We start from the raw sequence: 26385 nt of genomic DNA on the forward strand, positions 1-26385 counted from the left end.
ATGGTACAATAAAGAGTATTTTGTTTGTTTTGTTTGTTTGATATCACTATCGTAAAATCTCGATATCAATTCCATATAAATTTCAATAACTAAAAAAATATATATATTATTCCGTAATTTTTTTTTTTTACATTTATATATCTGTGCTTTAAATAAAATAGACTTTGTTATCATCAATTTTAATTTTCATTATTACAAAGCAACATTGATGTTAAAGGTGCAGTTCGATCGTCATTAAATGACTTCCATCGATTTCTTATTTCAGGTTCCACTGGTCCCCAATGAGTATTTGGTTTTGAAGATTGTTTTATCCTCTGAAAAAAGATAAACTTAAACAACTTAAATAACTTATATCCGTATATGGAGAGAAACATGAGAAAAGTCTTGTATTTTACGTTACATCTGAATACAATTTAAAATAGTTCAAAATTGTTCGATTATTTTTTATATTTATTTAAAACTTTTAAAAATATTTTTTTTTTTTTATGAAACCTGTTTTAGCGATCCCTTAGCTTCGTAGATCATTTTTCCCGCGTAAATTGGTATGCAAATAATAGAGACGAGAGCAACAAACCATCCCGCCAGACCGGATGCTTCTCGCAATGAGTAAATTGTTATTATCTGTAATAAATAAAAATATTATTGTGGCTAGTTGTGGCGCAGGGGACAAAGTGTGCTGCAATATCGACTGGTTGTGGGTTAGATCCCCAAACGAGGATAGGAAATATTTATTTAAATTTATATTTTCATTTCTTCGCTCTGGTATCAAGGCAAAGCGCGGCGTTGAGGCCCGCTACTCAACACGCAATGCCTCCAGAATTTGGCGAAAAGTGGGGAACGGGGTGTTAACACGCCTCTGCCTAACCTTCTGCTTACAGTTATAAAAAAGAACAGGAAAAAAATAATTCCAAGGGTCAAAATTTGCACAACAGTGTTTTTTATTTTTTGCCAATAGTTGTTGAAGATATGTTTTTTCTTAGATAAAAGAATTATAACTATTTAATGTAACTAATATAAATAAAATAAACATCATCTTATTGATCTTACCAATAACAAAACTGGTATCAAATATTTCCAAAGAAATAACCAAATAGGTAGTAATGGCTTGCCAGTCATGAATTGTACATCTAATGAAAGTTTTTTGGATCCATATGTGTACACAGCTGCTATTACTTCTAGGCCACAAACGACAGGTACACAAGCGATTGCGACATGAGCATCTAGAAGACCAATTATATGTAGACCTCCCTGAAATGGTAAAAAAAAAATAACCTAAAAGACTGGCCAATAAATAGAATTCAATTATTTTTACTTGACCTATAATGCGAAGGAGTGATCTGAATAAATCGTTTTGAATCGTATTCAATTTAAGGCGATAAAAAGGAAATGGAACATTCAGATTGAACGTATACACGTGAAGTGACAGTAGTCGATGATTTTATTGGCATCAATGGGCTGTTCCATACATGTGAATAGATTGAATTACCAGCTGGTGATGATAGTTTGATTTGATGTGAAAATAGCATTTGTATTTGCATTTAACTATATGGCCTTACTCATTGATGCTATCCTAATAGGTACTTCTGTATAAATAAATTAGTTTACTTGACCTAATTTTATGAAACAACTTGTTAAAAATATTGATGTAAAGTTGAATTATCACAATTAAAGTTCTTTTTTGTAGGTGCTCGCTACGGCTTAAAGTCTTTGAAAGAAGTAAAACGATATATCAAGCTGCCAATACAAACTTTTATCCTTTACATTAACCCAGGTCGTTTACCTTAGGGAGTAAAGCAGTCAAGTTTTTAACTTGCAATTGTTAACACTTTAATTGCAATGAAAAAGATTAAATCATTCAGCGGGGTGTTTTACTGCGATACTAAACTTTTAATGCTGGAAAACACGCGAACGTATTATTAAGGAAGTAAATATTGATAAACGTATAACGGCCGTCCTCAGTATTAAAATAACATACAACTATCTATAAAATATGTAGTTGATAAACTATAAAGTTGGTGATAATAATTACAATTCTCTTTTGTCTTTTAGTTTTTTTTATTAACCGTTTGTATTTTATAATGACTACTTCAAGACAAGCTATACATAGAAAAGCTTCGAGATAAGCTTTAAAGAATAACAATAAAACATTTTGCTATTTTACTTACCTCAGTGTTACATATTATGGAGAGGCTAAATAGAAACAAGCAAGTCAAGAATGTTACAATTTTTTTCCTAGACCGTAAGTATGAAAATTCGTCCAGGACTCCAGCTATAATCGCCTCAATCGTAACAAACTGAAAGTAATTTAAAATTCAATTTAGTTAGTTAACGTACTGATCGGTTAATTTATAGCAATAATAACATAATTTAAAATTTATTTAAATAAAATCTTAAAGATATATATATATGGCTAAAAATATATATATAAAATTTAAAAACATGTAAAAACTAACAAAACCTACCATTGTATCAATACCAAGAAAGAACAGCATTACAAAAAATGTAATTGCCCAAAAGTTGGGGGCTGGCATCATAGTCACGGCAGTAGGGTAGGTAACAAATGCCAGACCGGGGCCCGCCGCCGCTACCTGTCCGATTGGCACTTTGGCACGTTCCGCTGCAAACCCTAACACGGAGAACACAACAAACCCTCCCCATATACTTGTAGCGCTGTTTGCGAAAGGAATTATAATTGATGGCCTGGAAAGAATTCATTAAATATAGTTAAAAGCAAAAAAATATATATTTAATTATAGTAATAAGAAATACAAACCGCAAGTTATTGTAATGGAATTTGTTAAAACTTGCCATACTAACAAGCCCACCCCAACCTGGGCCTAGAGAATAGAACAACTGTGTCGCTGCATCCGCCCAAATCTAAAATATAGATACTTTTAAAAATACAGACTGATGACATAAATATCTACAGATGTCTTTAAAAAGTGTACCAAAAATGTAAGCCTTAATTTTCTATTGTATCTTTGTATAAACAGATAATTGAAATTATTATCACTAAAAAATAGAGAAGAAATACAACAGAAATAACAATTATATTCATGTTCTTATAATTTTATTGATAAATAACGGTGTAACTATAAAGACGAGATGTATTTTCAATTACCTTTGGTCTGGCCAACTGACTCCAATCCGGAAGAACAAAATAAAGTATACCCTGCCAAGCCCCGGGCAACGTTATGCCCCGTACGAATAAGGCACAAAGTACCACATACGGAAACAAAACTGTGAAGTACACGATCTGTGAACACAAATAGATTTACGAGAAGTCCACTTTCAGAAAAATAAGTTTGTTGGCAATTTTCCAGTTAAAGTGGTTCTATTTGTCTCTGTATTTACTTTACCAACGCTTTTGACTCCGTTACAAATGCAAAGATAGACGAGAATCCAGCAGATCACGTTGCTCCAAAGTACTGGCCAAACTATACCTCCTATCTGGCTTAGGCCTGAAGACACGTTCAGTAGGCGTATGCTGTAAAAGTATAATAATTATTTAGAATTTTTATATCTAATAATCTATATATATAAAAGGACTTGTCCTCACTGACTGAGGTAAGACGCACGCACAGCCGTAACCGTTGTGCGTAGAAACGTGGAATTTGGACAGATGTTTGCATTCGTAATCTGGACATCCACTAAGAAGGGATTTTGAAAAATTTTAACCCTAAAGGGGTGAAATAGGGGTTGAAAGTTTGTATGAAAACAAATTAAAATCAGCACCGATATTTATAAAATTTGAAATTTAGTTTGTTAAAAGTATTTAATTGAACACGTGTTTCATCGTTTTCTAGAATTCTCCCCCTAAGGGTGCAAATAAGGGGTTGAAAGTGTGTATGGAAAAATCTTTAAAACGCCACCGATTATTATAAAATTTGAAATTTAGACTCTTAAAAATATTTAATTGAACATGTGTTTCATGGTTTTCTAGAATTCACCCCCTAAACGTGCAATTAAGGGGTTGAAATTTTGTATGGAAATATCTTTAAATCGCCACCGATTTTTATAAAATTTTAAATTTTGACTCTTAAAAATCTTTCATTCACATGTTTCGTAGTTTATTAGGATTCACCCCTAAATAAGGAAGCGAAGCTGCGCGCGTCCGCTAGTATTGTAATATTCTTAGATTAGAAGTAGGTAAATAAACTTACTGAAAAAATTCATCTTGAGGCGTAGTGACTGTTTGGTTGGCTGATAGACTATAATTTCCAGTAATCTGGAAATAAAATAACAGTTCTCAAGTTTATATTTTTTAGTGAATATTTATCACATTATGGGTAAGACGCGTTACCTCTAGACATCTATCTGTATTCCATGGATTGTCACAGCTCTGCCAGGGTAGAGGTGAGCTAAATGAATGATATATAAATAATACGGGATAGGCCATTATGGTTGCGAAATATATCATTGCTATAACGTTTAATACTATTACAGCGTAGCCGGCACCTGGAAAGACCTTTTTGATGAATCTAAAATATTACAAAATTTTCCATACTTTCATATAAAAATAGGAAAATATTTAAAATTTTAGGAACGAGACGACTATTTTAACACTATCGATCTATCCTGTAAGTTAAGCTACGCACGATATAAGAGAAGCATGAGGATAAACAATATAAATTACCTACTCAAAGTAAAATGGCAGTTCATAAAAATGCTTTAAAATGAGACTCGTGGCGCAGTGGCAGAAATGTATAGACGCATCGATTGTGGGTTCGATACCATTTGGCAGAATGAATTCATACTTTCTATTCCTCGCTTTGGTAACAAGGCAAAGCGCTGCGTTAAGTTCCGCCATTAATACGCCTACGATAAACTCGGCAGAGTGTCTCAACATTAGATTCGCTCTGTGGTACGTGCAGGATAAAACGTGAAGCTAAAAAAGGTAAAAACAATTGATCTCTAACTCAAGCGTACCTTTAAATAGAGGATTAATGTTGAATACTGAAATGCATCCAGCACTAGCAAATTGTCCTAGTAAAGTTTCTAAATATACCAGTGGAATGCCACACGTTACAAGTGTTAGGAAATACGGGATGAGGAACGCACCTGTAGACACAAAATAAAGTGAGTAGAGTAAAGAGAGTACGACAATTTAATTTTTATCGGCATAAAAATATAAAAAGAATTAAAAACTTACCGCCGCCATTTCTGTAACAAAGGAATGGAAATCTCCAAATATTTCCGATTCCTACTGCATATCCAAGACATGATAACAAATATTCCAGCTGGCTGCCCCAGCGCTCATGCTCTCTCTCTTTCGCCATTCATATACAACTAACTTCTGTAAGAGTGTGTATGTGTACCAGACCCCATCACGATCTACACTGACCAATCTTCTAAATTGAGGATATACTCAATTACATATGTATTTATTATTTATTACACATCTGCTCACAAAATTGTCTTTGAAATTTAGAAATAAAACAGGTAAATATATTAATAGAACACAATTATGTAAAATATATTTAGAAATATTTAATGATGCTGAAATCCAACTTGAAAAGTAACTGGAGTATTTTAAAATTTACAAAAGGGAAATAAAATGCAAACAAAACGTTTTGTATTGAATAAGCAGTTTGTATATCACATGTAAGCGCTATTTATACTAATACGATTACGACACATGCAAGAAATTTTTAGTTAAACATGCACTTATTTACTTTACTTCTGTGCCACAGCCGAAATTTTAATATTAAATGAATAAAGGGATTATTTCTATTAATAGATACATATGTATAAATGAAAACATTTAACGTGACAATTTAAGGACGCAAAGTGTCAATCCCAAATCCGAAATGACACGTCATGACGTCAGGTGGAACTTGTTTTGCTGAAGTTGGATCAGTGTCAGCTTTTCCTTTAGGAGTTTTTGGTGCTGCCATTGTATATTGTAATACCTGAAATAATAGAGTTATATTTGATTTTCTATTCTAAATTTCACTAATAACATTTATTTTACATTTTATCAAATTAAGAAAGATGAACCGTGCTCAACAACTACTATCATTTTGCATTTAGCTTGCTTTTAAAAAGCTTAATAAAGCTTAAGTAGCAAATTATTGTAATGCTAAAATATAATTAATTAAAAAATATATATATTAAATTATAGTTACTGAAAGGTCACCATCCCCCCAGTGAATAGCATCATTTGTGTCCAGTGATTCGTCCCAGTGAAAATGCTGAGATGATTGACTCCAGTCCGGCTGTCTAAGAGCGCAATTTATAGTAGCCAAAATCACACGTTGTTCCCCTGGCTGCTTGAAATGTTGAGAACTTTTCTTATCAGATTTATTTTGTTTTCCAACTGTTGTCTGTAAATAGATAAAAAAAAAATAAGTTCTGTTTTTCTAAGAAAACATAAATGTTTATATTATGTCATTTAAAATTGTATATTTTTTGTTTAATATAACTAAACATCTTAATTTTTTTTTTTAAATGTGTATAATTTTTAACAAAAACATGTTTGGTTTTTCCACTAAATAACAAAAATGACAAGCATTACATTCTTAATGGCTAATTACGTAAATATAATATCCATCTATTCATTCATCCATCCACCTTTCAAAGTCCACTTCTGGACAAAGGCCTCCCCTAGTGCTCATCAATATAATATATAAAATTAAAAATAACAAATATAAAGTTTGTTAGTAATATAGTAAGTATATCTTACCACAGTATATACTAATCTAATAGTTATAATAGTGCGAAAAGTGTCCCTTAGTGCTGTAAGATTTGGACAAAATATTTTAATGGTTGGCTCTTGGAAGTTCATTATTTTGTTCCATTGAACATGGTTGCTTTCGAATATCTTGAAATGCAAAATCTCACGAGAGTTCTTTGCCGTCAATTGATTGTAAATATCCGACTCATGCACTGAAGTTGAAGGATCTAAACGTGTTAAAAAAAATAAAACATTTTTTACTGTAATATTCATGATGTATGTCTATGTAATCTAGTCATGTCACGTGGTTATCACTGATGGGATTACTTTGTAATGCCATTTCCCATCAACTCTTGAACATTGTATATTGACTTCAATATCAAACTTTTGTTTAACATCAGATTTATCAGGATCGTCGATATTTATATTTAAAGTATCTATTATTATTTATAATGTCTATATATTCTTTTTAACTAATAATAATTTCTTTACCAACAGCTAATTTGCTGTCCACAAACGAATGCGCCATTTTACTTGGCGGCCACACATCGTCCTCTGGTATCGGTAGCATCTCTATCAGTGAATCATTATTGCGGAACATCAGAAAATTTCGCCTGGTTGAATCGAGTAAAGGCAGTTCTAGTTCCACGTGAAACGCCGTCGTTGCACCCTTCAAGTATTTTTAAAAGATGTATTAAATAAAAGAAGTAGAAAAAACAAATTATTTACAACCAGAAGGTTCTTTTTATTTATTAGGTGTTTATTACAGTGTTACAGAAGAAATTTATAATAATATAGAAGAATTTAAGTACTACAAAGATAAAAAGTTTCTTGAAGTTTTAGATTTATAAGGATTGCATTGTAGGCCTGAGGCTGAAAAAATATCTTATTTATTTTATTTAGACGCTGCAATTCTGGTATATGGGGAAAATTATAAATTTTAATATTCAAATTACAGTTGGAGGGAATAAAATTATAGTTTTCACTTTTAAATACAAATAGTCTAATATTCGGAATGTCGGGTTCAGAAACGTAAACATTACAAAATTGTTTATGATCCATTTAAAACAATTTCATTTGCACTATATTGCATAATAACATCTACTTTAAAGAATAAAAACTACAATACCTTTTCAGGTTTTGGTGGTGGTGGAACCGACATAATGCGGAACACGGTGAAATTAAAAGAAGCACTTCGTAATTCATCTGGATGAATATCTACCGGCTCTACCAGCCTATCTGAAGGAAGAATTTCTCGTCTATCTAACCATTGCAAGCGAGGCAGCTGCATAATGGTGGTTCGAGCGTACGCTGCACAGACCTAAAGCAATTTCATTATTGATATTCTTTCAAAAGAAAAAAAAACCCATCATTTTGTTGTCTATCTGACCCATTGAGCAACAATATATATTTATATTAAGAATTTTAACGTTATTACGTGCTTACATAAATACAGTCAATTGTCTTATGTCTAACTATAATCTAGGAGCCGATAGTAGCCAGACCTTCGCTATTTTATAGAGCTTGAAAGTTTGTATGGGCATACACCCAACACTGGTAAGTAAGTACTATTAGGGAATATAGAGATTGGGTGGCGGTTACTTTGCCAGTTATTAGGTAACTAAGATGCACAAAATAATACCTAACTTTCTCTAAATTATAAAGCTCATTTTTTTTATATTTTCTTAGGAATAATATTAGAAATTACGTCGTCCATTGCCAGACGCTTAGCATAGTTTAAACCTCCCGCCAGACACCTGTGTACTCTAATAAATTACAAGCGCTTACGAATCTAATATAATAAAGTGTAAAAAATAAAATGTTGCTCCTAATATGTTCGTAGGCGCTTATAGCATATAAGATTTGGATGTGTCTGGTTATAACCATGCTAAGTGTCTGACAATGGACAAGATTCATATTACCTAATAGTATTTACCGGTGTTGGGTGTATGCCCAAGGAAACTTCCAGGCTTTATAAAGTAAGACGAAGATTTGGCTCTACTTGTCTACTATTGGCTCTCTCTTTATTAAAATGGCATGGCATCTATCTCTGTACATCATATTTTTACTTGCATATTATACAAATACATAAAATATCAATGCTATATTTGAAAAATATATTTTGTAATAATTTTACTGCAAAAATATTAATGCTTTATTTTTATTATACTCTACATAAAGCAATATTTTCTTCTAAAATAAAAACTGTACCGCCATCTATACGCTCTACATTGTATTGCATGAACATGATAGGGCACTGGCGCGGACATATAATAACTGTCTGGTAGTAAATGAAGTAACATGAATATTGTCAAGAACGCCATCTATACGTGATATTTAGAACTAATTGATGGTAACAGTAGAGACCGTACAGAACATGGATTTCCAACAAGCTGCAACGAGACGAGATTTGGAAGCACAGATACAGCCGCTAATACACTTTCTAGGTCACAGATGTCATTGTCAGACAAATCTAGCACAGTGAGCTGTGTGGGCAATTTGGCTAATTTGTCGACATCATCTAAAAATTATACAATTTTTGTTTATTTTTTTATATATTACATCTCAAATCACAAACCAGATATTATAGCAAGGTGTAACATTACCATATATTGAGCATAAGGAAGTTACAGATGAATTTTGTTGTTCGTTTATTTTTTTTTGTGTTAATATACTATTAATATAGTCAAAATTTACAATAAAAATAATACCAGTATAGGTTAACTAACCATTACATAAAATGTTTCTAGCTAATCCTAAATAAATCAAATCAGGCAAATGTTCGGCAAATTTATCCACACTGGTAATACCGTTAGCCTGTAGTTCTAGGATTTGTAATCCCGGCGGAAGGACGCTAAAATCCACGTCAACGATGTAATTACCACACAAATTCAGCAATGTTAGATTACGAAAATCTTTCAATCCACTATCCAGTTCTGTCATCTAGACAAAAATATAAATTAATAATAGATGATTGAAGTTAATAAATAGATTATAGTAGAATTTTATAGTATTTTTTTATTATACCTTACTATTCAACACTCTCAAAATTCTGACTGATTTTAAATCTCTTTTTAATTGGTCTCTATCATCTCGTTGCACTGCTCGTTTTAATAATTGAGTTATGTTATCTGTCAACGAGTTACAGTTACGAAAGCAAATTTTCTTTTCTTCATTTGAAAATTTCTCATTGTCCCACAAAACCATGGGAAGTAAAATTTCCCATTGCTCTTGAAGACTAAACTTGGACTGGTCATCAAGAAAACCATTAAGGATACTATTACTTATTTTATTTTTAAGCGCCTGTGAAAATGTCAATTTAGGAATGCTATTTTTCAAACATTTATATTTATGATGTCGTGCTGCTTCTTCTATGAGGGTCCAGGGTATCCCAGTCTCTATTCGTTCTTGGAATCCTAATGAAAAGATTTTAGTGAAATATAGTCTAGTCTCTAAGTTTAATAATATTTCATAACTATAATATGTAAGTTGATTACTTGTTAATAACAGATTTGTTAAATACCAAGATTACCTTCAACTGCATCAATTGGGGTGTAATTAAGACTTAAATCACTAATATTAGGTCGTAATATTTGGGTTAAAAGCTTTTTATTTGAAATCTCTTTAGATTTTGGCGGCATTTTATAGCTGCATGTAAACTTCAAAAGAAAGTATGTAAAAAATGTCTGTGAATATTTTTACAAAATGACAATTGAAAATTTCTCATTTAACATACAATGAGGTTTTATATATTTAATAAATTATTATAATTGGCATGCTCGAACAGAAAAAAAATATATATAAATAACATTTACATTATTAATTTCTTTATTGATGAACCGACCACGATAGCATGATCCCACATAATAAATTTCCTTATTAATATTTTAATAGTTTAGCTTATAGGTATTTTCCACGTTCCCACGTGGAAGTGTGGTTAAAGCAGTATTAGTATTACATAGAATTATATTAGTTCATCGATAGACGTCGCTACAGTAGCTTTACGTACATCGGCGATGGCGGTATTCGCGACTGGCGCCAATGTGTGCGTCGTATTTTAAAACTGTGTTACTAATTCCGTCATGTGTGCGACCAACAGAGAGACAGAGACTGAATGTGTTTAATTCATTTATTTTACAATCCGCCTATTGCTCGCATGTCGATACTGCCGGTCGATTTATTTAATAAATTACGTGTATTTTTCACTTAAGTGTCACGGTGTGAGTGTTAATGTTGACATTGACAGTTATCTATAATACTGGTGTAGTGCGCGCGGAATTCAATTCGCTTTTAAAATCTTATTAGCTAGAATGTGAACGCAGATGTTTTTTGCACAGTGCCATAGATTTACACCAGACACGATGTTGAGTGAAAGTTGTCGGAACTAGTGGTCTTGTTGACATTGTCGGTTTGTGACGCCCTTGCATCATTGGCAATATACCATATATGCTAAGAATTTTATTATATTCTTCCACAAGCATTTTGTTTATGTTATACACAGATTATAAAATAAGGTAATTAATTTCAAAACATTTATTCATTACCAAGGATTGAAATATATAAAAAAAAACATTCTTTGAAAAACATTTATTTGCGTATGCGCATCGCTTAAGATTTACCACCAATGTAAATATTTTTTATTTTGTTCATATATCATTAAGTATTACAAAAAAATGTTCTTTATTAATTAATAACTAAAATAAGGAAAAAAACTCTCGACACGATTATGGCACACTGGCACAATAATTGACAGGTCTGTAGTGCGTTTGATTCCCAATCACCGAAACGATATTATTACAAAATTCTGTTTTCTTTCTCTAAAACTTTGCCATTATGAGGAGAGCATAATATTGTTACAAAATGTTTTTAATATAATAAAATGGTTATTATGAATTTTTATTATTACACATAATTAAAATTTCGATTACTAATTGATAGAAAAGAAATCGTATACATTACTAATAAATATTGTATATATACCTACGTCAATTATTTACACTAACCAGTTTCTTGCATTTGTTTAATCACCTGTAAATTTAAAATCTATTAAATTTTAGGTTAGCTTATGTACCTATGTGCGTACATACTTATAGGAATTTGTTTATAATTTACATTTAATAACTAAAAATAGATTTCTAATTAAAATGAAAAACCTGAAATAATTGAAGTAATTTTAAATCAATGAACAGTTGTTTTTACTGGTCAACATTATGTTATATTATGTTTAACAATAGAAATTATACAGGATATTATAATTTATAAATAAATAAATATGTAACTAGACTGAGCAATCAAAGGGCATTAATTAAAATTAAATAAAAAAATAAATGAGCTTCACGCTGTATCACGCACACAGCAGGGTAAGCAGAGGGAATCTATCTGTTAAGACACTCAGTGAACACGACGGTTGTGGGTTCGATCCCCACTCGAGGAAGTGAAATATTTACTTACGTTATATTTCCGTTTTTTCGCTCTGGTGTTGAGGCAAAGCGCGGCGTTGAGTTCTGCCACTCAACACGCAATGCTTCCAGAATTCATCAATTATAATACATCAATTATATTTATTCACTTCTGTTTTTTATTATATGGCCACAGGTATTAATAATGGCGTTCACGATGGAAGAAGGAGGATTTGGAGTTGGAGATTATGTGGCGTTTGGAGTGCTCTGTGCTTCATCATGCGCCGGTGGCGTCTGGTATAGCGCAGTGGGCTCCCGGACTAAAGCAATTTTGGACATTAAAGATTATTTGCTCGGAGGCAAGGCGATGTCTACATTCCCAGTGGCCATGTCACTCATAGCCAGGTATGGTTTTTCATCTGAAACATATTATCTATCACTGAACTATTTAACCCTTATCTTCGCAAGATTTTTTTTTAAGAAAAGCAAAAAAAATGTATACTATTACCTTCTTTGGGCTATAAAAAACATAAAAAAAATAAATAAATATGATTTATGAAATATTTAATATGAAAATTTTATTTTTCCACCTTATTGGTGGAAGTAAAAATGTTTAATTAAAAAAATATTTCTCGATAATTTTTTTGTAGAGCAAGATGTCATACATGATGCCAGACACACCGACTCTGACTTAGGCTGGGCTAGGTCCATTTACAAGGCTTATTTGGTTTATATTGTCGTCGATTTTCTGCTTTCTTCATTCTTTCTTGTAATGAATGAATGAATGACGTGTAAGAGGCACTTCGGTGGTATTGGCATAAATATCACCTGCATACGTTCCTATCTCATAATCAGAAATTTGTAGGAGGTTTAACCTTCCGAGATTTGAATTTATCGATGGTGCTAGAGAACTTTCTGTTGATCCAATCATTCCAGCTTCATTACTGTTACTAGCTCTGTCACTTGTGTTAGATTCTGCATTCTCTTCAGGCACTAAGCTAGCACGCCTGGCTCTATCACCCATAGAGTCTAAAACTAAAGCAAAAGAAACATGCAAAAAGCAACACCAAAGAAAAGCCAAACCGTATTGTATTATAAATAGGTAAATAATGAATATAATATTATTTATAAAGTTAGGTAGTCATGCAGTAATAATTATAGTAGTATTTTTTATGGGAATCGAACCCACAATTTTGGGTGTAGCTTTCGAGAACCACTATATCAAGGCGGCAGTCAAACATCACTACAACTGTCTTTTACATTATAATAAAATTGGTTTAGTATATAAGACAGATATACTTGCAATTTACATTTAATAATAAAGTACCAAAATATATAGATCCTGTGAAGTTGGCAATGTATATTATTCTATACACCACCGACGAAAGGTTGCAACTGCCGTCGTTGCAAGGACTGCAACTGCGGCAGTGTACCTATAGTATAATATACGTTATTAAAAAACATACTAATTCATATAGAGACAACAGCATATATATACAAATGTATAAGAACATACATCTAGGCATGTGTATTTTATTATAAACATACATATTTAGGAGTACAAACATAAAAATAAAATAAAACTTACCTTAGAGAAATCTGAGCAGCGCGTCTTGACGGTTATTTTTGACAATTGTTTTAAAATTATCATAGATAAACTACTATTTTTATTTTTAAAGTATAAATAAATGTCTAGAAATGTCATATGTTTAATAAAACGAAGTTAAAAAATATTTTTTTAAACTATCGAATATTTTTATAAAGTTGTATGTGTAGTATACTATACAAAATGAAGATAAGGGTTAATTTCAGAAAAAATGTAATGAAGCGCTATCTAGAAAACAAGCAAACATTCTAGGTATATTTAATGCTTCCGTTGTAAGAAACGTTAAATTTAACGACTTGATTATTTAAAATAGTGACATGTTTTTGAACAGTTTTCTTTTTTGTTTTGTTAAGTGTTAAAAGTGATAAGTGTAGTAAATCATGAACGATTTATTAGACTACTTTTAAGTGTGAAATTGAGCGATGAATAAAAAATGCGATTACAAATACTAATATATTTTAACTTAATTTATTGTACTTTTGAAGTAATTAATGTAACTTTAGTTAACGTTTTATCAATCTTCGTAATTATGAATAATTATGTTCTAAACTAAAATATTTTTTAGGTTCTTTCAATATAATAAAGATTGCCTGACTGCCACTTTACGCTTTGGTTATTATTTTTAGCTTCACACTGTAACCTGAAAACAGCAAGACAGGCGAAGGGAAGCTAGTGTTAAGACACTCTGTTCGCGTTGTCCGCCAAATTTTCACGGCAATGCGTGTTAAGTGAAGAAACTCAACCCCACGGTTTACCTTGTCACCCAAGCGAGGAAATAAATAAATAATAAATAATTGATTTCCCTGAGTGGACAACTGTCGCTTTTACAGTACACGCTTATGCGCTAATTATTTATTAAAAAATCAATATTATAATATAGAAATTAACTTATTAATTTTATTTTCACAGTTATGTTTCCGGTGTGACAATATTGGGGACGCCGGCGGAAATATACAACTACGGCACTCAATACTGGCTCGTGATCTTCGGTGTGATACTCAGCTGTATGGTGGTAGCTACCGTGTACTTGCCTGTGTTCTGCACGCTGAGGCTGTCCTCCTCTTATGAAGTAAGCTTTGTTTATGCTCATTTATAATTTATTTAAATAGTACAATATGATTCTTCATCTCGTCTCTTATTTTGTATCTAATTTGTGATGAATCTCAAACATTTCTAGTTAAGTGACCACGAAGATACAAATTGACAGTAATTCTTCATTTATTGATAATTTCTATGTTAATGAACTTGAAGCAACAATCTCAAGATATTATAAAGTCCTCTTACTAATGGTGGATATTCAATTAAAGACCCCCAAACATAATCATTGTTTCTCAAAACAGTCAACCTTGAAAGTACTCGTATATTATTAATAATTTTATTTAATTTCTTATTGTCCGCTATATTGGCAAAGACTATAGTAATATGTTTCATTTTTTCTTAATACAATCAGCAACGCATCAGCTTTATTACTGCAATCACGATTGATGTGACTAACTATACTAAATACATATTATATCTAAAAATAAATAAATAAAACGTAAAATGTACAACGTTCATTGTTCAAGAGCGAACTCTACCAATGACAGTTGGATAATAATAAATATTAGATAAAATATTTCAGCGTCACGCTGTATCCCGCACATAGCAGGATAGTCAGAGGGAACCTAGTGTTAAGAAACTCAACGCCGCGCTTTGCCTCGACACCAGGGCAAAGAAATGGAAATATAAACGTAAATAAATATTTCACTTCCTCGAGTGAGGATCGAACCCACAACCGTCGCGTTACAGTCACACCCTTGCGCCGCTGCGCCACGACGGCCCCTTTTTTATTTTTTTTATAAAATATTTGAAATATGTCGAGATGTACGATCCTATATCTACTATATGTTTTTATCGTATTTGATTCACCTTAGATCTTATCTTAACTTGTTCATATATCACTGGTCTGGGGGCTTGACAAGTACTTGTGTATAATGGACTTTGTACGCTAGGAATAAAGCCATGCGTATACTCATAGATTCGCTAGTTGAGACATAAATAAATGCTAATTCATGCGTATTACGCGATTGTCTTTAAATGTTAGATACATGCATACAATTTAAATAGGTTTCCCACTTTTTTGCTGCAGTAACTATTATAGAGACGACTTGTAAATTAATATGTATATTCTTATATCTCCAAATTATTTAATGATTAAAACACAAAAATTGAATACGATTCATTTAAATAGATATTTAGTAAACGTGTGTTGTCGTGTCTATGGTTATTTGAATAATGTTATTGTAAATGTTAATAATGAAAAAATAGCTGAAGAATAATACAATAAGATATTTGGAATATATTATAAGTAAATTAATATTTTAAATGAATGTTTCAGTATTTAGAGCTTCGGTTCAATCGCCATGTTCGTGCGGTGGCATCGATTCTTTTTCTTTTGGACGAGGTAAGCAAATTTACATAATTGCGAAAACGCAAACATCCTCACAACTCAGTGAACAACTATGCTTTTATTGATAGATAATATAAAAAATATAATTTTATTTTACGTTATAGTCGTGAACGATAAGTATGTTTTTACGATAAAGTATACTAATTGTTATATTAGGTACCATTCTAATTACTATAAAGTAGTTTAATCATGAAATTTAAATGTTTACTTCTTTGTTTTAAAATTGATTCCAAAGGTGTAGAATATACTGGGAGAATATATCACAAACATCTTATAAGCTCATCCGTAGATTTATTTGTCGAAATAACATTTATTAATTTCACTCGTACTGGATGTAATTTTACAAATTCAAAAATTTTTACATAAGTGTATTAAAAGATTTAAATAATTTTAGTGTACCTTATATAATATTTTTAATCAGCCCGGTATTTTTTCATTGCTTGATATATACACATACGTAGATGCGACCCACTACTTCACACTTACATTACTGGAGATTGTGCCCAGTATAAGATATTTGTTTTTTACAAAACAGAAACCATCAAAACCTCATACCTACTATTAAGTATATTTCTTACATTTAATTTTATTATTTATATTCAAGTGATATTGAGATATACCTATAAAAAATTATAAATAAACTTTTGCCTCATGTTGAATGTCATATAAAGTATAATCGTCTATTGTTTGCACCTGACAATGCTGTGTAAAAGTGGTAGTTTTTGTAATACATTTCAGCAAACCACGACGATGCACTAAAAAAAAACTTTTATATAGCAAAAACTTTGAGAAACAGTTGTTTTACGTTTATATGTATATACACACAATATCACATATATTTATGACCTAATTTATTGTTATATTCTTAATGTCAATATTTTAATAGTTTTAACGTTTTTTAAAATATTATTCCACACTTAGGAAAGAATATAAATAATATTTTAATAGATTCTAATAATAAGTCATAACAAAAGTGTGCATAATAGAAAAGTCTATTATGCACACTTTAAAATTGTTACAAGTGTTTCATTCCAAATATTAAGCCTTAAAACTTTCGTTGCTTTAAAGTTATCGATAACGTTAAATTATCATCTCAGATAACTTCATTTGTTTTAATATATTTGATTGATACCTATCTTAATACGACGAACAAATAATGAAAATGTAGGAAGTCGTAGATAGCCAATTTAAATTCAACTGTACTATATTGTTTACTCTGTATTTTTAATGCGTTAGTATAAATATATTTATAGATTCTAAGTGCCGGCCAAGGATGGTCTTCGTGGTGGACTTTACTCACGTCGAAGTCAACGCGCGAGCACAGTGGTCAATTGACCATTTTACGAATACGTGTGGACTAATTTACACACGTTTATTTATATAGCGTTTTTTTATTTATTAAAAAAATTTTTAAGCTTTAAAGACAAAATAAAAAAATATATATGAGTGAGGAGTAATTTTTGTAAGAAATTATTTTTGAGAAAAGGTACATTTTTAAACAGATATAAATATTCTTCTTGTGGTTTTTGTTGCTCGCAAAGTATGATAAATTAAGTACCTATAATTTTATTTTTATTTAAATTAATTTTCGTCTGACTCAAATATATTTTTGTTTCGTTAATATTCTGTATTAATATTAATTTCGTTAATACATGAATAATAAATTTAAATGTTGTGTTCACCAGGTATTGTTCCTGCCGATGGTTGTTTATGTTCCTGCATTAGCATTTAATCAATGTGAGTTTATGTATATAAATGTAGAGTTATTTTAATCTCAATCAATATCATAATATCGATATATTTATATAATATTTTTAATTTTATTTTCAAGTTTACTTTTAATTATAAATTAAAGGAGCTTCTTCTGCCTTCTTCACTTGCCAAACCCCATCAGTTCGCATTCTACAATGATTATTTAAAAAATGAAAGGGCACTTGTTTCCGGTTGTACTTCTTCCTATATAATTTCAAACCTCTACATGAACTATAAAAACATCAATTATATAAAAGTCGTGACGCACGGACACAAATGTACAACTACGATACGATGACCACTGTAAACGTGACGGGTTGTATGTTCGATTCCCACTTGAGAAAATGAAATATTTAATATTTGAATTTCCCCTTGCTCTGGAAATGAGGCAAAGCGCCGTCACCCAACACGCATTGCGCCCTGAATACGGCGGAAGGTGAGGAACGAAGTGTTTTAGCACTAGGTCTCCGGGTTCCCGTCTACCTACGTTCTATGTGCGGGATACACCAGGAAGCTAAAAATAAATAAATAAAATATAGTAAGATATATTTATCTAGGTAGGATATAGCTAGAAAAAATATTTACAGAGTCGTCATCCGTCACCCGTCGTCGACCAATCAATCTTTCATTGGCAGACGGAAGTTTAGTGCATTGTAGTTATTTTATTCTTAGTTTGTCTGTATTCTTATGAAATATACAAATTATTTTTGCAAAACTTTAGTACATACATATGAAGTAAATTAAGCGATAGTAGAATCTCTATGCCAAGTCCCATTGATATATACTAATAAATTGTAAAAAGAATGATATTTTGCAAAGAAAAAAATACTTGATAAATTAATTAAAAAAACCGTATAATGTGCTTTTTCTTTATTGTTCATTTTTATATATAAAACAGTATGTATATTTAAGAACTCTACCATCATTATTTTCTTTAACATATATTTTTCATATATGCTTAGTCCAATTTTATATATTTTTTTAAATATCGTCATCATCATCATCACTTAAGACGTCTGCTATTTATAATGTATGTATTTTTCATTTTCAGTAACGGGTTTTAATGTTTTTATCGTGGGTGGTGCTATGGTCGCAATATGTGGCATTTACACAGTATTAGTAAGTAGACATTTTTATATTTTTTAAAATTATTTTTTTTTAGTTTTTTTATTATTGCTATTTAAAAAAAATATCAATTTAAAAGCAAAATAGAATTACATTACATCTATATATTTCAGGAAGTTAATTTAATGTGTTTTTAAATATCTAGGGTGGTTTGAGAGCCGTAGTATGGACAGATTCAGTGCAAACGGGTATAATGTTTATTGGAGTACTGTTAGTAGCAGCAGCGGGGACCATGGCTGTCGGTGGCGTGGATGCTGTTCTCGATACCGCCAAGGAATCTGGACGGCTTGATTTATCTAAGTAAGATTCCTTATTTTTTTTAATCGCTTTAACTTAGAGTTATGCACTTGCATATGGAATTGCGTAACCCAACGCCGCTACTAAACAGGAATTATTTAATTTTTGTTATAACTAGTCTTTAATGTTAGCAGACCCAGATTTGAAATGTGTGATTTGTCTTCAGACCTAATATTTTAGATATAACTATATTCATCCGAACGGAACTTAACCCTGTAACCATCATGTGAAAGAGAACACGATACCGAAATGGTGAATATATAATAATAGAAGTTAAAAACATATATATTTTTTAAATAAAAGACACAAAAAATATTTTGCAGCTGGGATTTTTCACCATACGAGCGTCAAACGGGATGGGGTGCGGTTATAGGGGGTTTTCTTTACTGGACTTGCTTTAACTCTGTCAACCAGACTATGGTTCAACGTTATATTGCTCTACCGAGCAAAAGGAAAGCTGTTATGTAAGTATATTATACTATTACATAAGTGAAATTACTTCTTATGTAAAACGAGAAAACTGATAACGTGTAATTTTCATAATAAATTACCTGTAACTCTCTTACTGAGTAATGGCGAAGTGACTAATTCACCCTATTTAATTTATGATATTCGATTTCCAATTTATATATATATAAAATTAGGTTAAGGCTACTCGGCTATACGAGATACAAAATAATAATGTAATAATGTGGTGCTTAGTTCTATCAATCAACACACAACTCGTAGAGAATTCGGCTGAAAGTAGGGAACGGCATGTTTCCCTGTTCATAAGGTTCCTCAGCTTACCCCTTAGCATAACTAAACAAAAAAATCTCATTTCAGCGCTCTATCAATATTCTGTTTGGGTGCCATCCTGGCCATATCGCTGTGCGTGTGGTGCGGGCTGGCGGCGTGGGGAGCGTGGGTGCGCGGAGGCTGCCGGCCCGGCGGTGCACCGCTTGTGGACGACCGCTTGCTGCCCGCCTTCGTCACCCACGTGGCGGCAGTGCAGCACCTGCCCGGCCTCGCCGGCGTCTTTCTGGCCGGAGTGTTTGGCGCTGGGTTGAGGCATTATGACTATTTTATTGATATGCATGTTGCATGTTGCTAGTTGCATGTTGCATGTGCATGTCACTGTGGTGTAGAAGTGGATGTAGTCTCGTTTCCTCTGTGCTCTTTCATAAATTAGTGCATCAAACATTTTTCTTTTTATATTAGATCGCATTAGAATGCATGGCTTACTGTACTGTGCTGTCCTTTTGTTTATCGTATTCTTGAGTAGATGTTTACTGTGACGGTGTAATTGATTTCAAATCATTTCATGTTATTCGTTTGTTATAATTACCTTATTCCTTGTGTTTTACTTTATTTAATGTTAGAACAATATTATTTAAGTATTAACATTTTTGACCTAAGTACATTAAATAAGTGTTATTGATGCTGTTACTACTTCTTTGATTAATTGGAGATAGATATTTTCTTTACTTTTCACATTTCTATATCATCAATAGTAAACCAAGGAAAATTTAAAAAAGTACCCTATATCTCTTATACTCTATAGACTCGAAAAAAAACTATAGCATCCTTCATAATCATGGCCTATTATAAGAAAAACAATAATAATTTAAAATTAAATTTACTACAATAACATCCTATAAAGTATACTGACTAAATGGCTCTTATATAATACTGATCCGTATCTCCGCAGCTCGCTCTCTGCGGTGTTAAACGCTTGCTCTCTAGTCGCAGTGGAGGACATCATGCACGGCTGGCTGCGACTTAGACTGAGTCCGCTGACTGAGGGCATCCTCGCGCGCACCGTGACAGCCGCCCTAGCGCTGCTGTCCGTCGTCACGTTGTTAGTCATTGAAAAACTTGGAGGTGTATTGGGTGAGATTAGATTTTATATTGCGAATTGGATTTTTTTATACGTTTTATAATATAAGAATATGTAAATGTAGGAAGAAAAATAATGTTGTTCTTTTTAACTGTAGGTTTTAATCACCATAGTTAGATAGGTAGAGATGACTTAGTACCAAGAATAATTGGAAAGTGTCCTACCTGAATTTAAGACATTGCTTGTTGAATGACAAAACTCTCCGCTGCACTTTATTTTTCCTGAACGGAAATTGGAAAATAAGACTTGAGCGATATACAGCCACGTTAAAAAGTGACACTGTACATTATAAGGCTATTACGATTTTTTCATCGATAGTAGTGGATTCGATTCCCACTCTTAAGAATCAAATATTGATTATTTTAATTTTCTCGCTCTCGTCTTAAGAATTCGGCTTAAGTTTAACGCTATATTAATAAATAATTTAACGGTACAACTGACTTATGGCCTTCTATGTATTTATTAATATAAAACGTATTGTTTACAAGAGAGGAGATGAAAGATAACAACTATCAAATGGATGACTATCTACAACTCTTACTGTATCTTATCACCTCTCTTATCTAGCGATAAGCAAGATAGGAATTACGTAATCTCTGGATTTATAAGCTATAATTTATTTAAATTTATTGTATCATTATCAATACATGAAAAGTGGTTTCATTGAATTTATTGAAAACATTATATTATTATTCTATTCTAGTATTATAAATAAAGAGAGTTTGTTTAGTTGCGTTAAACTTGGGGGCTACTGATGCCTTAAAAATATTTTTATTATAAGGCTTATATTGAGGAAGATTATAGGAAATATTAATTCATGTTAATCGATTTGATGTACGTAATTTAGATACCTACATGAAATCGATGAACGTGAATTAATTAGAGAAAGCTATCTTAGACACTCTGACATGCAATGCTTCGAATAGTTCGTCGGAAAGTGGGTAACACAGTGCCTCAACACTAGGTTCCCTCTGCCTACACAAGCTATATGTTATATTACCATTGATTGCACAGGTGTAGCAACAGCCCTATCAGCGATTGCGGCCAGCGCCACTTGCGGCATGTTCACGCTGGGCATGGCGTGCTGGTGGGTGGGCCCGCGCGGCGCGGCTGCGGGCGCGGCGGCCGGCGCACTGCTGGCCGGCGCCGTGTCTTTGGGTACGCAGGCCGCCGCGGCCCGCGGGCTGAGGGCGCCCCCGCTCGACGTGCCGGCTTCTTGCGGCCTTAACTCTACTTTTGTTTTGGAAGATAGTTTGGTAAGTTTGTGTGTGTATTTTAAATAGTTAGCTTACTCGTCTGTCTGATTGCCTTTCACAGGCTACAGCCAATTTGCTCCAAAACTACTGAATTAAATATTGCTTTGTCGAATGCTTTTTCACATAAAAAAGAAGATATTACAAATTAATAGACAAATAAATGATAATCAACAATAACATAATATTAATATAATGTTACGTCCTATCAGGATCCAGAAACAGTCTTCCCATTATTCCGCTTGTCATACCATTGGATAGCTCCGTTGGGTCTCCTCGCCACACTGGTAGTGGGCGCTATCGTCGGCTGGTTCTTCGATAAGAAGGACAGTTCCAAAATGGACGCAGAATTATACACTCCTATCATTTGGAAGTGGCTACCGACTGAGGCTCATGACAACTGTGGAATTACAAGACGAAATCTGAACAACAAGGAGTTGGATGCGCTAGCGCCGTCTGCGCCGCTTATTATGGAACAAATGTCAGATAAGGTTTGTTTTTATTACCTTTATTACGTCCATGTTAAGTGTTTTATCAAGTTATTTCACGTGCTGCATTGATTGCCACTGTGCTGTGTTATCTACTTTCTGATAGGAATAGGAACCAATCACTAGTTTCTCTTTGCAAAATATATGAAGTACTTCTTTTTATTTTTTAATGGCACACACGGAGGCGGTTTTTTTCATTATTTAAAAAATAGACAACTAGGTATTGTGTTTATATAATTTTAATGACATGACATGTTGGTTGTTCGAGTTCGATTCTCAATCGCATTTTAAATCAAACAATTTTATATCACTAAGGTCTGGTAAGATGAAGAGCGGCGTTCAGTTCCGCTGCCAAATATTCAAGTTCAACTTACCCCGTTAAATTTAAGAGAAGCGAAAAGCTAATAAATTATTGCTGTACCTATTACCTACTAGTAATGTAGTGTCTACAACATATTTTTATTTTTATGTTGTTACCAACATTATAATTTTTTCAGGTTGAATTAAATGGAGAAACAAGCTGATGATATGACATATAGTAATAGAAATAAGGGATATTCGAATATTTAGATACTTAATATTGATTAAATATATATTTTTATAGTCACATTTTTTATGCTATTTAATATTTATATGTCCTATAAACTATATTTAGAACTTTTATTAGATACTTAAGCAGAAATGAGTGCAAAATAATATAGATAAATACATACAATACACCTATATAATGTATTTAAATAATTGATAAATAAGAATCGACACAAAACTTGCTCTAAAACTTAAAAGACCTGACAATCTTCAAAGGGCTGAAAACATTTTTTGTATTTTGGCTTAAAACACTCTCAATTATGTCGCCTTTCAAATAAAAAAAACTAAATCAAAATCGGTTTATGCGCTTGGGAGAACTATGCCACAGATGGACATACAACAAGGGCACACATACAGGCACGTCAAAGTTATAACAAATGAATCGAAAAGAGCGTGGTCTCTTTTTCGTCGGCGGTTAAAAAAATTAAAGCCTCCGTAGGTACTTAATGTTTAATTTTTACTTTCATAAGTTAAGATTAAAAGGTTGGTAAGATATTTAAGTCTGTATGTAAATTAATCTAAATATTTTTTATCATCCATTTGTAAAAGCTCTACTTAACTGTGTAAAGATATTGGTAATAATAAACTTTTAGAAGTGTTATAATTAAATTTTCATATAATTTTCAATTTATAGTTGTTTAAAACAAAGCTATTCTCCTTTAGGTAATCAGATTAACTATGTTTTAAAGAGAAACCTCGACATGTAAAAACGTTGTTCTTCTATAGTATCTGATGAGGGCGACTATAAGAAAATAAATTTTAATTATGTGATAACGCAATATGTAAATCCTATAGGTTATTTATGTAATGACGACGCCATTGTGGCATACTTTGAACGTTCCTTCATTAATACAGGGGTTGTGAGTTCAAATATTATTCGAATATTTTTATATTTATATTAAAAATGTCAATGTTAGCTATGTGCCGTCGTCGGCGGAAGATAAGAAAATGCGTTAGTTTGACTTTAAAACACTGTCAATTTAAAGTCATATATAAGACTATATCTATGTTATTATAAAGTTTTTATAAATAAAAAAATAGTAAGGTACAAAATTGTCTTCTAGTTAAAATATACTGTAAGTGAAAGTGTAGAAATTTATTATAATACATTAAAAAAATAGGAAGGAAGGAATAAATATTATATAAAAAAATGTGTCGATGGTCCGTAGGTAAAGTATCGAATTCGAAACACCGCAATTATTTTTAGTACTCTTTTGAAACACTAAGAAGTGTAGTTTTATTTAATTTTCTTCTTAAATTCATATTTATTAAATAGTTATTTATACGTCGTCGCGTCGGTTTGATGAATCGTAATAAAGAAGTAGAACTGAAGTAGTGGACCAAATATAATTGATATTCCGATCCTTTTTCGATTTTGCTTTTTCTTTATAATATGTGAAGGACGCGGACGTTTCAATGCATTAATATAAATTACAGGAATTTTAGAACTTGTTGCGTATAACAATAGTTGTGAATATTTATATTTATCATTCATATTATTTAATAGTAGTGTGTTGAATCAGTATTTTAGACGACGTCTGTACGAAGATATTGTGAAATGTACGTGGAGGTCTGCAATGGTTGTCGGTTCAAATTGTAGAATATTTATATAAAAAATGTATGTGTGTAAGTCTCGGGATGTGATATATCTGACTAAATCTTTTTTTCCCACTAACGTAAGCGTTAAGAACGTCTGTAGATTCAGTGTAATAAATTTATGTTAATTTTAAATGTTTCTTTTTACAATTAAACGAGCTTAATATGTAATTTTAAATTTTATTATAGGTACATTGTAAAACTACTAAAATAAATGTAATAGTATATAACAGTATCTAAAACTACTTGTAAAGTAAATAAAATGAAAACGACATGTTTATAAAGTCATAGGGATCCTATTTTTCTAGGTAATATTTACATATCACTCATAAGGTGCAAGAATGACGTAATATGTTGTGTGGTGGGTACGATTTCCACTCGTCGCAATGATTTAATCAATATTTTCATTTTCCTCGTTCTGCTAAGCGGCGTTGACTTCTAATTCGTCATTTTTACACGAAATGAGCCTATATCACTGTTAATACTTTTTAACGTAGGTAACTATATGTGTGATTGTGAAAAAGTATACGAGATCATGCATTAAAATTAATATTAAAAGTCGAATAGTAAAATTATTTTTTGTTTTTTATTTTACCTCAATATAATAAGATTATTTATAATTATATAGCAAGGTAGCCAGAGGGAACCTAGTACACTCCGTTCCCCATTTTTCGCCGATTTTTTCGACGGATTGTGTGTTGAGTGGCGGAACTCAACGCTCATGTGCTTTTGCGCCACGACAGCCGCAGTATATTAATTTTAATAGATACTTTTTAATTGTATAAATAAAATGAAAATTAAAGGCCTAACATGAAACAATAAAGTAACAAAAAGTAATATCAAATTTAATTTAAAACATAGTTTTCTATGTTGAAATTGAAAGCGGAAATAATTTTATGATATAAAAATTAGAATATTAACTTGAAAAAAAAATGATAATGTTGTCTTGTCTTCCTTTCGATTGACACAGACTCTGAAGAATAATATTCTGTAAGCGTGCGACAATTTATTCGCATTTAACTTCGAAAGTTATAAAATTGCGGAGGCGACATGAATAACGTAAATACAGATGCCAGGTGGTACAGTTGCCAACTCCGCGCGTGCCGCTGATTTACATCTACTATTAAAAGTCACCCATTATGTTCCATACATGTGTCTCCAAGATGCATCTCTGCGTCTTGAGGAATTTAGACGTATTATAGACTTTATGCACTTATAAGTATGTGTGAGGTCGTGGCGGCGCAGGGGAATAAGTGTGTGTTCGCTACGTGAAGGTT

General features: G+C 31.9%; 3 protein-coding genes across 4 annotated transcripts; 1 reads left to right on the forward strand and 2 right to left on the reverse strand.

The window, feature by feature from the left end:
* Positions 1–163: 163 nt before the first annotated feature.
* On the reverse strand, positions 164–5422 carry LOC146541592 (sodium- and chloride-dependent glycine transporter 1-like). Its single transcript, XM_085188867.1, has 12 exons — positions 5153–5422; positions 4930–5061; positions 4304–4458; positions 4164–4228; positions 3355–3487; positions 3122–3256; positions 2774–2877; positions 2463–2700; positions 2166–2294; positions 1048–1248; positions 493–621; positions 164–314 (listed from the first exon to the last, which is right to left on the reverse strand). The coding sequence occupies exons 1-12, from the start codon at positions 5277–5279 to the stop codon at positions 180–182; spliced, it is 1683 nt and encodes a 560-aa protein (XP_085044993.1). The 5' UTR covers positions 5280–5422; the 3' UTR covers positions 164–179.
* Positions 5423–5696: 274 nt separating this feature from the next.
* Positions 5697–10198, reverse strand: LOC146541593 (uncharacterized; the record flags this gene model as incomplete). The annotated part of the gene is made up of 8 exons (XM_085195428.1): positions 5697–5912; positions 6129–6326; positions 6686–6903; positions 7169–7346; positions 7806–7997; positions 9049–9197; positions 9406–9619; positions 9704–10198. Coding segments are annotated over 8 exons (1779 nt in total), but the record flags the coding sequence as incomplete, so codon positions are not given.
* A 462-nt stretch (positions 10199–10660) lies between these two features.
* LOC146541594 (sodium-coupled monocarboxylate transporter 1-like) lies at positions 10661–25683 on the forward strand. 2 transcript variants are annotated; one of them, XM_085188883.1, is made up of 13 exons: positions 10661–11190; positions 12272–12480; positions 14591–14750; positions 16059–16124; positions 17816–17867; positions 18934–19001; positions 19153–19307; positions 19628–19768; positions 20130–20354; positions 20995–21176; positions 22198–22439; positions 22649–22927; positions 23422–25683. In XM_085188883.1, exons 2-13 carry the CDS (start codon positions 12281–12283, stop codon positions 23446–23448), a joined length of 1797 nt encoding a protein of 598 aa, XP_085045009.1. In that variant the 5' UTR covers positions 10661–11190; positions 12272–12280; the 3' UTR covers positions 23449–25683. The 2 variants fall into 2 exon arrangements, with proteins under 2 accessions (XP_085045009.1, XP_085045017.1); XM_085188891.1 differs by having other exon boundaries at positions 20130–20348.
* The last annotated feature ends 702 nt before the right edge of the window (positions 25684–26385 follow it).

The sequence above is a fragment of the Heliconius melpomene genome, chromosome 1, assembly GCF_056956725.1.
Source record: "Heliconius melpomene rosina isolate 202511_hmr_F chromosome 1, ASM5695672v1, whole genome shotgun sequence".
NCBI lineage: Eukaryota > Metazoa > Arthropoda > Insecta > Lepidoptera > Nymphalidae > Heliconius > Heliconius melpomene.

Bases quoted from the DNA above. Each gene is read 5' to 3' on its own strand.
- LOC146541592 (XM_085188867.1), bottom strand. From the start codon at position 5,279: ATGGCGAAAGAGAGAGAGCATGAGCGCTGGGGCAGCCAGCTGGAATAT. The intron at 1,249-2,165 runs GTAAGTAAAATA...TTACCATTTCAG, and splicing joins CCATAATATGTAACACTGAG to GGAGGTCTACATATAATTGG. The intron at 315-492 runs GTTTCATAAAAA...ATCTTTTTTCAG, and splicing joins CTAAGGGATCGCTAAAACAG to AGGATAAAACAATCTTCAAA.
- LOC146541594 (XM_085188883.1), top strand. From the start codon at position 12,281: ATGGCGTTCACGATGGAAGAAGGAGGATTTGGAGTTGGAGATTATGTG. The intron at 21,177-22,197 runs GTGAGATTAGAT...TTGATTGCACAG, and splicing joins AAAACTTGGAGGTGTATTGG to GTGTAGCAACAGCCCTATCA. The intron at 22,440-22,648 runs GTAAGTTTGTGT...ACGTCCTATCAG, and splicing joins TTGTTTTGGAAGATAGTTTG to GATCCAGAAACAGTCTTCCC.